General features: G+C 35.8%; 1 protein-coding gene across 1 annotated transcript; it reads right to left on the bottom strand.

The window, feature by feature from the left end:
- Positions 1-3,798: 3,798 nt before the first annotated feature.
- LOC138335576 (uncharacterized) lies at positions 3,799-15,484 on the bottom strand. Its single transcript, XM_069284736.1, has 3 exons — positions 15,287-15,484; positions 12,130-12,256; positions 3,799-6,591 (listed from the first exon to the last, which is right to left on the bottom strand). Exon 3 carries the CDS (start codon positions 6,564-6,566, stop codon positions 4,518-4,520), a length of 2,049 nt encoding a protein of 682 aa, XP_069140837.1. The 5' UTR covers positions 6,567-6,591; positions 12,130-12,256; positions 15,287-15,484; the 3' UTR covers positions 3,799-4,517.
- Between the last annotated feature and the right edge of the window lie 1,273 nt (positions 15,485-16,757).

Raw genomic sequence — 16,757 nt, 5'->3', positions numbered from 1 at the left:
TTGGGGCCGCGGTGGCCGAGTGGTTAAAATGTACCGACATATTACCACATGCCCTCCACCTCTGGGTCGCGAGTTCGAATCCCATGTGGGGCAGTTGCCAGGTACTGACCGCTGGTCGGTGGTTTTTCTCCTGGTACTCCGGCTTTCCTCCACCAACAAACCTGTCCTTAAATGCACCACCAACATAAAAATACAAAGTGTTAAGGTCTTAAACTTATGACCCTGAGAATCTTAAAGAATGAATCTGACCAGAAAAAGGGATCTGGCTTTTTACTACATACTATATATGTTATTCATACTTTCCTGAGATAGTGTAGCGAGTAACAACCAACCAATTAATCAAAATTCAAGATGGTCAACCCTGTCGATCAAACATAAAAATTGCAAATATGCACAACTAGGGTCGTAGGTAAGAGAAAGATTCCCCTTCAGTACTTAAATAGTGTATAACAAACTTTAGACCAAAATCCAAGATAACGCGATCACTCCCGAAAATGCAATATGCACAACTAGGGTTCAAGGGGAACATAATAGAAATTTAGAAGATCCTTCAGTACATTCTGAGAATACGGTAACACACTTTTAACCTATCAAATCCAAGATCTTGTTGACTGAATTGGTGCCCAGAATCCAATATGGCGTTGGTCAGTCGCCATCGTCGGTCCCAAAATGAGAAATAGCGGTAACACAAACTTTAACATCTGTTGATCATTGTTCAAATCCCTAGGGGATAATGTTAGTACCGAGAAATAGCCAAACTTCGGGCCGTCAGTCAGTCGGGCCCATCTTGTTGACTGATTGGTTCCCAAAATGCAATATGCACAACTAGGTGCCCCTAGGGAACCTATATATGAAATTGAGAAAATTTTGAGAAATAGTTCCCCCAGTTAATATGTACTTTTTCTGAGAAATAGCGGGTAACAAACTTTAACTATCAAAATCCAAGATGGCCGCCAGTCGGCCATCTTGTTTGACCGATTGGTCCCAAAATGCAATAATGCACAACTAGGGGCCCTATGGGGAACTAGAAAGATCCCTTAAGTACTTTCTGAGAATCGGTAACAAACTTAAACTATCAAAATCCAAGATGCCGTCCAGTCGGCCCATCTTGTTTAGACTGATTGGTCCCCAAAATGCAATATGCACAACTTTTGGCCCTAGGGCACCTACATTGAAAATTTGAGAAAAGATACCCTTCAGTACTTTCATGGGAAATACGGTAACAAACTTTAATCTATCAAAATCCAAGATGGCCGTCCAGCTCAGTCGGCCATCCTAAGTTGACTGATGTGGTCCCAAAATGCAATATGCACAACTAGGGCCCTAGGGAAAACCTATATATGAAAATTTGAGAAAGATCCCTTCAGTACTTTCTGAAGAAATAGCGGTAACAAACTTTAACTATCAAAATCCAAGATGGCCGCCAGTCGGCCATCATTGTTGAACCGATTGGTCCCCAAAATGCAATATGCACAACTAGGGCCCTAGGGAAACCTACATATGAAATTTGAGAGAAAGAATCCCTTAAGTACTTTCTGTGAGAATAGCGGTAACAAACTTTAACTATCAAAATCCAAGATGGCCCGCCAGTCGGCCATCTTGTTGACCGATTGGTCCCAAAATGCAATATGCACAACAGGGCCCTAGGGAAACCTACATATACTTTGAGAAAGATCCCTTAAGTACTTTCTGAGAAATAGCGGTAACAAACTTTTAACTATCAAAATAGGTCCAAGATATGCACATACAGGTGCCGCCAGTCGGAGAAATAGCATCCTATCAAAATTGTTGGACCGATTGATCCCAAAATGCAATATGCACAACTAGGGCCCTAGGGGAACCTGCATGTGAAATTTGAGAAAGATCCCTTCTCTACTTTCTGAGAAATAGCGGTAACAAACTTTAACTATCAAAAATCCAAGATGGCCGCCAGTCGGCCATCATTGTTGACCGATTGGTCCCAAAATGCAATATGCACAACTAGGGCCCTAGGGGAAACCTACATATGAAATTTGAGAAAGATCCCTTAAGTACTTTCTGAGAAATAGCGGTAACAAACTTTAACTATCAAAATCCAAGATGGCCGCCAGTCGGCCATCTTGTTGACCGATTGGTCCCAAAATGCAATATGCACAACTAGGCCCCTAGGAAACCTACATATGAAATTTGAGAAAGATCCCTTCAGTACTTTCTGGGAAATAGCGGTAACAAACTTTAACTATCAAAATCCAAGATGGCCGCCAGTCGGCCCATCTTGTTGACCGATTGGTCCCAAAATGCAATATGCACAACTAGGCCCCTAGGGAAACCTACATATGAAATTTGAGAAAGATCCCTTAAGTACTTTCTGAGAAATAGCGGTAACAAACTTTAACTATCAAAAATCCAAGATGGCCGCCAGTCGGCCATCTTGTTGACCGATTGGTCCCCAAAATGCAATATGCACAACTAGGGCCCTAGGGGAACCTACATGTAAAAAGTGAGCAAAACCTCTACAAAAGATGAGTGTCAGCTTGGGCCCTCTGATGGCCATGACCGATAAGCATCATGTTTTGTTTACAGATACCCGGGATTTGGACATCATGTTATGACATATGATTAAGGTCATGTCGGAGTCCCATTGAGTGAGTTATGGGGGGTTAAACAGGAGGGGCAAGTTTCTGTTTTGTTGGAACCAAATTATATTTTTGAATTTATGAATTATAATGCACTTACATGTCAAAAATAAAACATTTTGAAAATATAAGTGTCTAAAAATAGGTCATAACATTTATTGTTTCGTGATAGTCAATCGTCCGATGTTTAAACACAAAAATGACAAAGGGAGAAAATCCTCTACAAAGTTCTTTGTCGTGGAAGTTTACAGTCTCTTGTTTGTCTTACAAATAAAAAATGGAAAATAAGGAATTAAGCTTTAAGCGATCGGCATTAGAAACATGATATTTTACCAATATGACTAAAACCATCTGCATTGATTCGTTTATCAACTACTTCCCAACGGATGTAAAGAACAAGCCATCAACAGATTACCTACACAAATGAAGTTAATGTACTATCATAATTTCTTATTGTAATGAATTTTGTCCAACAAGTTCTATTTCCTAATTACTCTCTTTCTCTCTTTCTCTCTCCATCTTTCCATTTCTCTCTCTCTCTGTCTCGCTCTCTCTCCTTCTCTTCAAAGCATTGTTCTTCCAAGTATGAAATACCGCGAATTTCATCTCAATCGTAGATTTAAAACAAGAGAAATTCAGATAATAATCCAGTGAGTATACATTAATACCATTTCTCTATGAACTATGAATTCTGCAATATTTTAGAGGGTTGAAATCTCGACATGACAAAACTCTAGTGTCAACATTTGCTTATATGATCATGAACGCAATGTATTACGAATATGCAGGAATATTAACATTGTTTACACGGCATCTGTAAAACCTTCAGTTGTATTTTTCAGTATAATATTATCATTTTTCATTGCACCTGATAGGAATCTACATTATTTGGCCATATCAAAATTTCAATACAGAATTTCACTCCAGATCTCGTACATGACAATGCTATATTAATTAACACTAATTATTAATATTACAGGTCATGACAGCATCCGTAACACAGTCTAAAATAACTCTGAATTTTGTCTCAACACACTGCCATGTACCATAAGATTAATGATAAACTTCTATACTTATACATCACTTGTAATATAATATGTCCAAATGTAGAAATATAAAATGATATAAAAATGTCGTTTTAAATCACACACACATATATATATATATATACACATATCATATATATATATATATATATATCATACATTATGGGACAAGGAAGTAATTCCAACCGTGTGGACAAAACAAAATTGTCAAATTTTCGAGGCGATCTGCCCCTTTATCAAGACATACAAAACGAAAACGATTACATAATAGGATACGAACAGTAATGCGGGACAAAGCTGACAGATATTAAACTATATATAGCACAATGGAGCGCAATTAACCCTTCGGCAAGTGGCAGCCAAAGGCCGGATCTACACAAATGCATCCATGCTGTTCGGCAGAACGCTAAAATATGAGCGATGACTGGAAATACATTTGATATTTTGTATATATTACACTTTAATTTCATGTTCATCTACGTTCGTTCTTAAATTAGTAGTGCGCATATTGTGTGCAGATATCAATGTTAAATTAGTATACCTCCTTAGTACTTAGTGTAACATAATTGGTGATTTATGCTTCAAATATACCGCCATGTTGTCTTTGCACATTCATCTATATAATTTGTATATCGAGATTTGTGTTTTAAACTAAACATCTCTTTATCTATATGGATGTATTCACATAATTCTGATAACCTTGATGTACACGTAATCCTCGTATGTCTACATGCCAATTGTTAATGATATCTGTATAATGTGTAAAAAAGGAATACACATATGTTGCATTAAGGACCCATGACTTCTTGTTCCGAAATGAAAGCTTTGTTGGTGAGATGGGAATTATTTTTCCCATTTAATGTGCCTGTTTCAGCTGTTGTATCCTTGCCTTGGCAGGGTTATGAAACTGAAAAGCTGTTTTAGCACCCATAGACTCCGTGTACTCACGGAAAGCTCTTACTTTGTCCCCGATCATTTCGTAACAGATCCCCAGGATATTGTGCACAATCCACCATTTACTCACTCCCTGGTACCTGTCATTCTCCACGGTCTGGAGTTGAGTCAGTGCTGCGTCACGTCTTCTGGTATCACCAAGGTCATGGTAGCATAGGAAGGATAGGAATATGGCGTAAGGTCGTGGGGGAATTGTAACGTCACCAGTTAATGGTAGCTCAGGATGCAACTGGGATGGACACATAAGACGACATGTCCGTGAAAACTTTACGGATGATACAAATGCCTGTTGACATTTGTATAGAAGGTTATAGCCACACCCACAGTAGAGATGTTCATACCTGTCTTCATCCTCTTCATAAGGACGATTCCAAAGAAAAAGTCTCCATGACTTGATCACGTGTCCACACATTTCCAGTGTTTTGTTGTAATTCCCAGTCTGATAGTGATACGTAGCTAACGTCAGTAGACCAGGACTAGAACACACTGAGGCAAATGGTGTCATAGTTTTCTTAGATTTCCTAAGGCAGTTGTATTTATCTTTATTTCCTCTGGAAGGCAATTGCTTTTCAAATGTTTCCATTCCTTTACAGGTTAGTGCACTGGTCATATGATAATAAGCAACATACTCATACATGTCCGATTCCGATTTACAGAGGAGATTACCAAGATGTTTGAATAGTTTAGGATGTGTCGCTTGTACAGTGTTGACCACGGTTCCCTGGATGATTGTCAAATCAGATTCTCTTTCTAACCGAGCCGGTGTTGCTAGTACTATTTCCCAGGCTCCATGTTTTACACGGCGGATATACTCTCCTATTGATGGTTTGAAGAATGTTCCTATTGACAGACACCCCCAAGTCATATTGTGTAGATCTTCGAGGAAAAGAAGAAGTTTTTGTTGATTTTCGCCATGGACCTTTCCTAGGAACATGTTGTTTGTATTGATAAAGTAATTAGGGCAGTATGCTGCATTCACCCAAGTGATTAAAATATTCAAACACAGCATGAGACATAAAAATAGGTTTTTTTCTTGCCAAAAAGATAACGGTGTAAATTCTAAAGCATATAATAAAACTGTTTTGATTACATACGATGATACAATATCTGCATCCCCATATATCTGTTTTAAACTGGTAGATATCTGTTTTTTAAGATACTTGATAAGACAATAAACCTGGAACTGGACATGTCCGATAGAATGAATGAGTTTGCGTTCCGCAGTTACGAAAGAAATTCTCCACTGAAGGAACGTGTCGAATGATGTTTTGTCTCCTACAGGGACAAGATAGCATCCGCCTTGTACTATTTCATCTATCAAACATTTACCTGGCCATTCATGTAATCGTGATCTATTAACCCATTCATCAGCCTCTGTAGGCCAACTATTACATTTGAATGCTCTGACACAGTCCGCATTACGACCTGTCCTAGTTTGTTCATTAACCAAGGTAGTAGCTGGTCCAGATGTATCCGTCGTTGTCTGGAACAGATTACTATACTCATCTGTAAATGACCGCCTATACATCTCACTGGATATGAAATTTAAATCCCCTACTGGAACGATTGATTCACTCACATGCTTACAAATCCTATGTCCCACTTTAATCAATTTTAAATTTACATATCCAGGTCGGCTGTGGGCATCTCTCATAATAAATACAGTTTTATTAGCAATATCTGGAGTAGTAGTAGTGTCCTGATCTCGACATATAACCAAAACGTTATTGTCAATAAACATGTAATCATCGTCCGAGCCCTTCATGAATAATCCTTCTGTCCGACTGCCTGTAAAAATCATATTAGAATCGTCTTCCCCTGCATTGTATATCTGTTCCGTTACAAGTGTCAGTTTTCTCCTGATAGCCACTATCTCCTGGTTTCCCATCCATCTGTCAAGGATGTAGTGCAGAATCCACGAATCTCCGTACAGTTCCCCTTGGTCTGACATGCTTATCGTAGTTACTCTATATCCCCTATAACATAAGTAAATAGGACTTAGGGTCATACATGAAGACATAACGAAAGTTATACAATCCGGGATGTTCTGGTAATAAATTCTTGTATAAGTGGTTTTCTGGATATTTCGATTATTTCGAACAACATGTTTTATAAACAACTGTCAAGTTTGTGTCCAAAATACAGTAGAAGCTTTGTGAAGTATTTTGAACGAATGTGCAATATCATATAAAGAACAAGCATTATTATTAGGTAGGTTAATTCACCATCAAAGCTCCCTTTATCTCTCGATCTCTACTCATGTCTATCATTGAGGAATGTCAATGTAGCTAAACACATTCAGATTTATGGTTGAATTCGTTTAAATATGCAAATCGTCAAGGAACCTCATGAAAACTTCCCAGATATGTGCTGGATTTTGTACCCTTCACTGCAGCACCGAGATGTATACATTCAGATTCCAATGTTATGGAGGAGTATACAAGACTGTGATAGAGCGATTATGTTGACCAGACATTTTATCACAAGGCATCTGTCTCTGAATTACGAGTATAAACCTCACAAGAGGAGGGAACAATTACTAGTAACTGACCGTAGGTAGGTGATTGTTTCTCCGGTTACTCGGTCTATTCTCACACCAAACGTAACCTGACATGTCATTATTATTACTGATAGTAGCTGTTATTGGGACATTATACTAAATAAACAATAAATTACACACATATTCATAATAGTTATTGTACAGTTTATATATATCTATATTACGCAATGTCTTTAATAGGACTTTTTCTAATGACAATGTGATCATCGATTGGACAATAGGGGGCTGTAGTGATTAAGCTGGGGTAGGAGTCACGACAATAAAGCTGATATAAAATTGAATCGATACTACTAATTATTTTTATTAGTATAATTATGATATACTTATATAAAGATAATAAGCGCCGGTAGATTGGGTATTTGTATATTGCCAAAATAACAGACTGCGTGTCGGCACGCAGATTATTGCATACAAAAAAGGTGTCAGATATTGTGAGTATCTCATCAAGCTGTGTTGGCGTAAATATACCAGGGATACGGATCCAACGGAAAATCTCGTAAGTACGGATTGCCCTATATATGTCCATACTCGGTCCAAGGTGTTACTGGCACTATCGCTTTGAAATACAAACCCCTGGGATCATGGCCCGCATATGCCGTGATATGAATAATTCATTACCCAAATTCTGGTCATTTGATTGGCTCTGTTCAAATCAGGCGTACGCAATCAAATTTCATGTCTCAAAACGGACTTCGGGTATAATATGGTATACTTTATTTATATATTTCAAGGACGTAGATGATATATAAATACATGTACGTTCTTTATATTTTGTAATGAATTTAATACTACTCGCAACTTCTAAATAACTTTCAATTTTGTTAATAATGTTCATTGTTTAAGCTTGTTTATTATACGTGTTTGATATGATATACTTCTCAGCTCAAAATAGTCGTGTGCTACAGCACTGTCCTGTCTCTATGCACGTGAAGGCTGACACACTGTACAGTTGGTAGTAGACTAAAGGGTACACCCTTGTGCACACGGAGTGCACGAGGTTTAGACTAAAGGTAGACACGGAGTGTACTACGTTTGGACTACAGGTAGACACGGAGTGCACAAGATTTAGACTACAGGTAGACACGGAGTGCACTACGTGTGAACACGGTGTCCACTACAGGTGGACATGGGGTCCAGGTACATTCAGACCTAGACAGACAAGGTGATGTGTTACAGTTAGGGATCGGGGAAGAAAACGTTCTTCAATTTGAAATAATACATAATTATAATTTTTTGTGTTTATTTTTTTTAAATTACAACATCTACAATTTAATGTACAGTATATATAACTATATAATACGATATTTTTTAGTATACATGAATAAAACCTTTTCACTGCAAAAGTAATAAAGATTAATTTATATTCATTAAGTATATGTCTATTTAATTTTAATTTTATATCAGTAGTTTCCATTTCATATCTTAAATTGTCTATATAACGTTTTCAAAAGTCAATGTTTTATGGGTAAATTGCATTAAATATATATATATATATCATTTAGATGAAATAGTAAATACAAGCATTTTCACAAGTCAAAAACAACTTTGAATTGCGGCAAAAACTAGAACGAATATACGTACCCGGCCTACTAAGACGACACCATTTTCTGCCTAAAAGTCTTTTGAGCTACAATATTGCAGCTACGGCAAAAACCAGTCCTATTGTGCTTTTGAAACACTTTTTCTTTTATAATATAAGCTACAGTGTATTAGTAATACAATCATATACCGGGTAATATATAGCTTTTAAATAAAAAGATTTGGTGCCTATCAATCGGTTTTCTAGCGACACCCTTGTAGATCGTCTTTCATAAAATATACACTTTTATAATATTTTTCTTTGCTATTTTAAGTCCTAAAAGTATTGTACGTAAAAATAGCTTAATTACATATTCTTTATTAAAAACTGAACGTCTTTAAAAGATCATGCAGAATAAATCCACTTCAAACTTTATGACGTAGCTATAGTCTACTTACAAGTACCCAATTTAGCTTGTTTTGATTCTAAATTACCGGTAAACACAATATGTTTATGATCCCAACCCCGCAAGTTATCTTGACCGTATATTGCGTCATGGTTCAATAATTATAACTTGTCAAACATACAGGTAAGCCACAGTATCCAGCTAAACAGGTACCTCAATGCAAGGTGACCATCGATAGATGGCCAGAGGGCAGAATCGTTGCCTTCTGTGTTTGCACGGCTTTATGAGAATGGAGGCAGTTGTTTAATTGTTTCAATGGAAGTTTGTTAAGACAAACAAATATACTTTACCGTTTGAAACACAAAAGTACCATTCTTATTAGATACATGTACGTGTTTGTTGTAGAGCCTGGGTAAACATGTACACCGTTTCCCGGGGAGGGGGAGGGGGGGGGGTAGATTGGGATGAGGTAAAAACTAGCTGGCAAAACATAAAGTAAGTGATGCTGAATACACCTCAATTATTGTCATGACAGGCAGCCGTGAAGTGGAGCTGACGGGAGCTGTACAATGCGTAAATGAAGCATGTCTGTCACAACCTTGAATTTACCAATAATACATGTATATATTTTAATCAAAATTAATTTAGATTAGGTACTTATTCATCATTGTAATATGGTATTTTATATACATAGTCATGATAATCAGGTTTCTGATATATGTAAAAAGCCAGTGTAAAGAAAAAATAATGAAAAGATATTGGATGAAATATGATTTTCCAATAATCTTGAAATAAATGTTTTAGTTTATTATACACTTGGTATTTTGATTATTTTTTTTTATTTTAGTATATAAAGCTTCATTATCAAATAAATTAAAATGCACTACCGGTTAAAATACATATTCCTATTGACTACCATTGTTGTATAACTGTTCGTATTTGTGTGATGAGTACAATGTATATGTAGAGAGGCTGCCACCTAAGTACAGCATGCTATAAATGAACCTCCTGAGGTTGGGATAAGGTATATGAAGTCCAAGTGACCATGGCAACTGCAGTCCTAGCCTAGGGGTGTACCTTTCGAGTGTACGATATACTATGTATACATGTATGGATCTCACACATTGTAAAGAAGGTCAGATTAGGATATTGTCAAATTATCAGAGTTTCCAGAATTAAAATAATTGTGACAAATTCAGAATCTAATCAACAACTATGAATCTACAGTTTAAATGGGTAGAAGTTGGATTTATTTTGATTCTGTCTGTTTGATTTGTTATCAGGCATGTGACATTTTAGCGATCGGTCCTTTGAACAGTGTTGATGCACACGAGCAGCCACATGCCCGATACTAAATTTTTGCTTTCTCAAGCCAGTGCTTACAGGTTCCTCAATCGGTTGACACAATAAAATGTAATTTCTCATGCCGATTTTTAACGTCTTTAGACGATTTCACATATTTCCAATGCTTTGCAACGCGCCAGGTTCTATGTAGCAAATGTATACGTATTATACATTTGACAGGATTAAAACTATTTCGCGCACCTTGCCGTTTAGAAAACTATATTCCATACATACATAGTTAAACATTTTATTAAGAATTTAATTTGTTTATGTTTATCATGATGTCCTTGCTTTTATTATGCCCATCAATATATCCTTTTTAATCAAAATTTTTTGCCGATCAAAATATCTCTTGGGCGACGATTTGCTAACACTGAAAATCTTACTCCCTGCAAGGTTCATCACTTTATGCGTTCGAAAAAGAATTTCATCTTTAAACAACATATCACTAGCTAAGAAAAAAAGTTTTTACTGGAAAAATGCAGACTTGAACTATCCATTGATGAGACATAACAAGAGCGTGGTTTACCGTACGCAGTTGATTTGCAACGCAGTTAATTTGCTTTTATAACTTCTAATAAACGTCCTTATTTATAAATTAAATTGTATGATAATATATATTGATGCATTTTACTTTATATGTATCTATTCAATTTAACATTACAGTAAGAATGATTTCCAGTAATTAAAGGCAATTTTATGTTGCAATAAATATTATGTTTCTGATCGCAATAAATATTTCTATCTGTCAAAGTCCATATAGATTGCAGAATATTTACTCATATCTCTGTGGCATATCATCTAGTCTGTCTGTGGTCTTGATGTAGTGGACATTTTACCTGGGCACGATGTCCACCTGTAGTGGACACCGTGTTCACACGTAGTGCACTCCGTGTCTACCTGTAGTCTAAATCTTGTGCACTCCGTGTCTACCTGTAGTCTAAACCTCGTGCACTCCGTGTCTACCTATAGTCTAAACCTCGTGCACTCCGTGTCCACTCGTAGTTCACACCGTGTGCACAATGTGTAACCTTTAGTCTACTACCAACTGTACATGTGTCATGCTTTAGTGCATGTCCAGACCAATATCGTACTAGTTTTTCATTTGATTCACAGGCCTTTGAATATTGATATATACAGAAGACCTATATATGTGTACCCAGTATGACATATATAGTCAAAAGCCTGTGTATCAACAGTGACAGTCATGGCCGGTTTGATTTAGATATATAAATATCCAAAGGTGACTTTATAATAATTACATAAAGTTATATTTATTATTCGAAGTATCAATTAATTTAATTATTTAATGAATATCCCGGAATCAAAAAAAATATAAGTGAACACATAACACGTGCTTTTCGTATGGTAAATACACAGTAAAGATGACCATGTGATGTCGATTGCATGAGTTACGCAATGCATTATGGGTAACAGGTAAGTAGATACTGACGTCATTTTTGTTCATTTCCTTATATAGTGATCGACTCGACCTGCACGCGTGTGCCGATAACTTGAACACACTTGTTTATTGGTGGGCTGTTTTACGATTATTTATTAGAACCACGGCAAATGCGGCCGATGGTCCAAGGGGTTAGGAATCGATAGTGCGGCGAACACCTGAGACCTAGAATGATATCATGCGTTCAGGTTACGGTGTATAATATACATGAGTGATGTCTTACCTAAGTTATCATCATTACATTATTCAGTATTCCAGTTCCACATCAGAGGACCCACATGTTACACAGTTATCCATCAATGTGGATGTGATAGTGACTCCGGTTGGTGCCTTACAGGTCTACATCATTTCTGTAAAATATCAATACATGGAAAACATTTTTATTTCAGTCATACAATAAAGTGTCAATTTGGGCCCTATCGCGACCATGACCGATAAACATTATTTTTTGTTTACAGATACCCGGGGTTAGGTCATCATGACTAAGGTCACGGTAACCAGATATTCCAATGTTTGAATTAAACATGATCGTTATCATGTCCGTTACTATATATTTTAGACTTTTACAATAAGACAAAAAGAAATATTTATTTTCATTTGGGAACAAAATACCAAAGTGAAGATTTTTTTTAATTAATTGACATACCAATAGGACAAGCTGAGACAGAACGCGTGTAGCTGCCAGTCGTGTAAATGTATTTTTTTATACGTTTAATGTCGTGCCTTAATTATGATTTGGAATGTCATGGAAGAGTGATTGATATTCCCTCCGATTGTCCATTTGAAAGCCATTTAGGGAAGCCACTAAATACCGATTGGAGGCCGATGGGATTTCTTCGAATACTCCGATTTTCTTTAAATGACATTGCTGTCTATGAGGCGTGGAATAACAAACTCGCTTATAATATGTGCAAATTAACGATATTGAAAGCATGCACAATTTTTTTTTTCGGTGGTCAGACTATTTAGCATCCATTAAATATAGATCCAGGACTTATAGAAAATGAAGTCGAGTGAAATTATAAGTATATATAAATAAATACTTGGTGGTAATCTGTCAGAAATGCAGAATTTTACCTTTTTTATATAAAAAATTGATGTCACATTAGTTTTTATAATTCCATCGTAGTATGAAAGACATTTCCTTTGCATTTCTTTCATACCCCAATGAAGGTGTAATGTTTGTGACCTTTGTAACCCCCAAATCCGTTAAAATATCAAATATGTTATTTAGTGATTAAATTGTTGAATTCCTAGTACATCCCTGTTACAATTAGATTGATAGTTACGTATCATTACATTTGTAGTCACCATGGTAACCAACCGTAATATGCATCATTTTAGAAATCATAGAGCGCATCATCGAACAACTTTATATTTCTCCTGAATATGTATCTTAAGTGCCTACATATTATCAGGCTTCAGGCATAACTACTTTTGGAATCCCTGTTGTGGCAGATCCTAAAATAGGGAAGTGTTTGCTGCTGCAATGTCCATGTGAGCTACATATAGCCCTATATAATGTCATTTATTGTGTGTTTGGTCTTACTCGTATTGATCAATTTATTTCTTTAATGATAAAAATCAAATTGCAACTTTACAACAACTTTTAATTTATTTCAGTATTTACCAACAAAATAAAACATGCATCAGTTGAAATAATATTTTTACAACTACCTATCACTTATAAATCCTTGATTTTTGTCAATTTTTGTCAGTACAGTTATGTTTGCAAAGAACTGCAGTACATTAGATATGTATGACTTGTTTATGTTGTTCTGTGCTCACCCACTAATTACAAAAATATGAGAAAATGATAAAAAATGAATTATGATAACACTATGCTATCCATTTAAATTCAACTCCATGGGCTATGTCAAAATTAAAGCTAGAAACCAATATGATTACAATACAGTTTATATGAAATATATGGATTAAAATCAGTACTATACACTGATTATTGATGAAGCTCGGTACATGATATGGTTAGAAAGAAAATATTTAAACGAGATATGTCGGAAAATGTTTATTTTAATTTATTTTATTAACGAACGGTGTTTTGGGTCAATAGTTATTGATATGTCTGTGAGTCGAAAAAAGCAGACGGCCGAAAATACTCGAAGGCGCTCTACCGACATCCGTATTACCGTTTCCTGGGCATGTAGTCTACCTGAGTTAACACCTGTGAATATTTTGTTATGGTTCATTGACCTATATTCATGTCAGCAACAAACGTTCGTAAAATAGATCAAGATATCACAATAATATTATATATACATTCGGAAAAGTCATATGTAAGGTCAAATTCTCTCTAACGTTACCATAAAGTCATTGATGACGTCATTTACAGATTAAGCCAGTCCATGTGCGCTTCGCAAACGGACATAGTGCTATCCAATTGTTATTTTGGTACAAACTGCATATGTAATTTATCTTTCCTGCGATTACTATCTCGATACTGGTACCTACGATCCTTCAATCCCACAAGGATGAGATTTACATGTTGAAAATTCCGCCTTCCGCGTGGAATGCCGGTGCAAAACCGGAAAGTTTACATGCCTAGATCTTTGTTTCCATGGGCACCTTTTTCTACTCCACTTACCCCGAAACAGAGCTATTTCGTCGGAAATGCTCCTGCCATTCATATAACACAGAGGCTATCTGTATGTTACTTCCGTCTTCTGTTTACGCTCGAAGTTCAACAAAGTCTTGAATAATATTGTCATCTAATATAACCTATTGAAAGCGAATAGGAGACCGGGATTATATAGAGGACACTTCCTTCGGGTTGATTTTTCACCATTTTATAAAAGGGATATCTAGTACAGTCCCCCTATTAACTGTCTATATATATACACTGATATAAAACAATACACTCTGTGGTCAGATTTCAGTGATGTAGAGTACCCCATTACACGTTACAAAGCCAGATAATTTAACACAGTTTATTAGTGTCAGACACGGTACGTTTTTATAACGGCTAGAATAAATTACTGAAACTCTACTTTGTAGTCTATTATATCTATCAAATGTTTACAACCCACGAACAAAGTCCCCGTTGATATAACCTCAATACAGGTTTTCAGTATGACAGTATCATTTATATAGATGGGTTTTTCCACTTTCGGTTTGAACGATATGAAACACAATGACGTTGCAGATAGAAATGTCCATACTGTAGTTGATTGCTTCTAAATACACATAAGAAAAACATTTTCTGCTGGGTCGTAATTCTATATATGACTTATGGTTATATTTGACACATAACATTTTCCTGTGGGTAATTTAGACCGGTGCTTTAACATTTGTTTTAAATTTAGATTACACTCAGGTTTGTGATGCTATTCTATATGTTATTGTAACGTGAATTGTTGACTTACTGGTATTTGTTTCCACTAAGCATTCGGCCATGGTTATATCAAGGTAATTCACGTTTCGCCTTTGAATGTCAGCTAACTGTAATGAAAAGGTATTCATAGTGAATACAACTACGTTAAGACTTCTTATTTTGATACAACGATCCAGATTTCCTCCATTGTCGGTTTGTTGACGCTTGCTATATATTGATGTGGTATTCTACTTTCGGTTTGTACATATAATACACTATGAAGATATAATATTGGAATTTCCATATTTTTGTAGCCGAGTCAGATCTAAATTAGTTACTAAAGTCTGGTGTTTTCCTTTTAAACATTTATTCAACGTAGCAGAAAAAACCCACAATAACAAATACAACGTATAAGAACAAATACAATAAAACTAGACGATCCTATACATGTACACTTCACGAGATATCTTTTATCACTTATACATTAGATACAAAGTCTACGTAACGGTTACAATTAACGTTACAACTTAGCGTAAATAAATACATATTATTCCGTCTATGATAAATTACCGCATTGATTAAGATAGCAAACATAAGTAATGCAATCTGTACATTACTTCTATTTTAAAAATAAAACTTAACAAATTACACAGCGTACATACCCTGGTTTTTGTTATAAAAAAAAACAATGACGAACCACGCCCAAAGTAAACTGATAAAATAAATACAATTTAACTTCAAATGGAAAAAGGTATAATCCCATAAAGGTTATAGATAATATATAAAATTTCAGATATTTCAATTTTAACTGAAGTTGGACTCAATGAAGAAAGAATCCGGTTTCATTTGCTCATGAACTTGGGTATGAACTTGGGTATCTAACATCGGTCTTCGCGCAAGAAAACATTTCATCGTTAGACCTATTTTTGCCTAAGATGGCATACATGCTAGCTTCCTACTAGGCATAGGCATAGATCTAAACAGCGGTGGTTTAAAAAAATGCAAATATTACGGACAGATTTCTATAATTTTACAAGCATTTTTATGAAATCTCGTTTTACTGACTCTTGTGTATCGTTCGAGTCAGCAACATTGCCCACCGTAGAAAAATAAAATGTGCCATGTCCCTGTGTGACTTGTGTCGAAACTACCTTAGAACGTCTGATCAGTTACAAAAAATGATGAAGCCTAAACGGCGATAAGAAATACTATATAAAAGTTAATGAGTGTTGATTTACCTTTAATCAGTTGTTTAACTTGTATTAAGTCTAAAGGCTACATAAACCACTAGAACGTTTCCGTTCCCATCACGTTACGATGAATCTCCATTTTGAATCGAAACGGGAGACAACCTTATCACACAGTCTAGACATTATACTTCCGCATCTTCGGCGGACCATTTTTTCAATCATTTCTAAATCTATTGTAAATGTTTTATGTCTCGTCTGGATTACATTGATAATAAAGTTGTTTCTAAATAAATTTATGACAAATTGTAATATTTGTGCTATTTATTTTTAATT

The sequence above is a fragment of the Argopecten irradians genome, chromosome 11, assembly GCF_041381155.1.
Source record: "Argopecten irradians isolate NY chromosome 11, Ai_NY, whole genome shotgun sequence".
Taxonomy (NCBI): domain Eukaryota; kingdom Metazoa; phylum Mollusca; class Bivalvia; order Pectinida; family Pectinidae; genus Argopecten; species Argopecten irradians.
Note: the sequence above shows the minus strand (reverse complement) of the source record. Positions and strands in the feature narration are given on the sequence as shown.

Bases quoted from the DNA above. Each gene is read 5' to 3' on its own strand.
- LOC138335576 (XM_069284736.1), bottom strand. From the start codon at position 6,566: ATGTCAGACCAAGGGGAACTGTACGGAGATTCGTGGATTCTGCACTAC.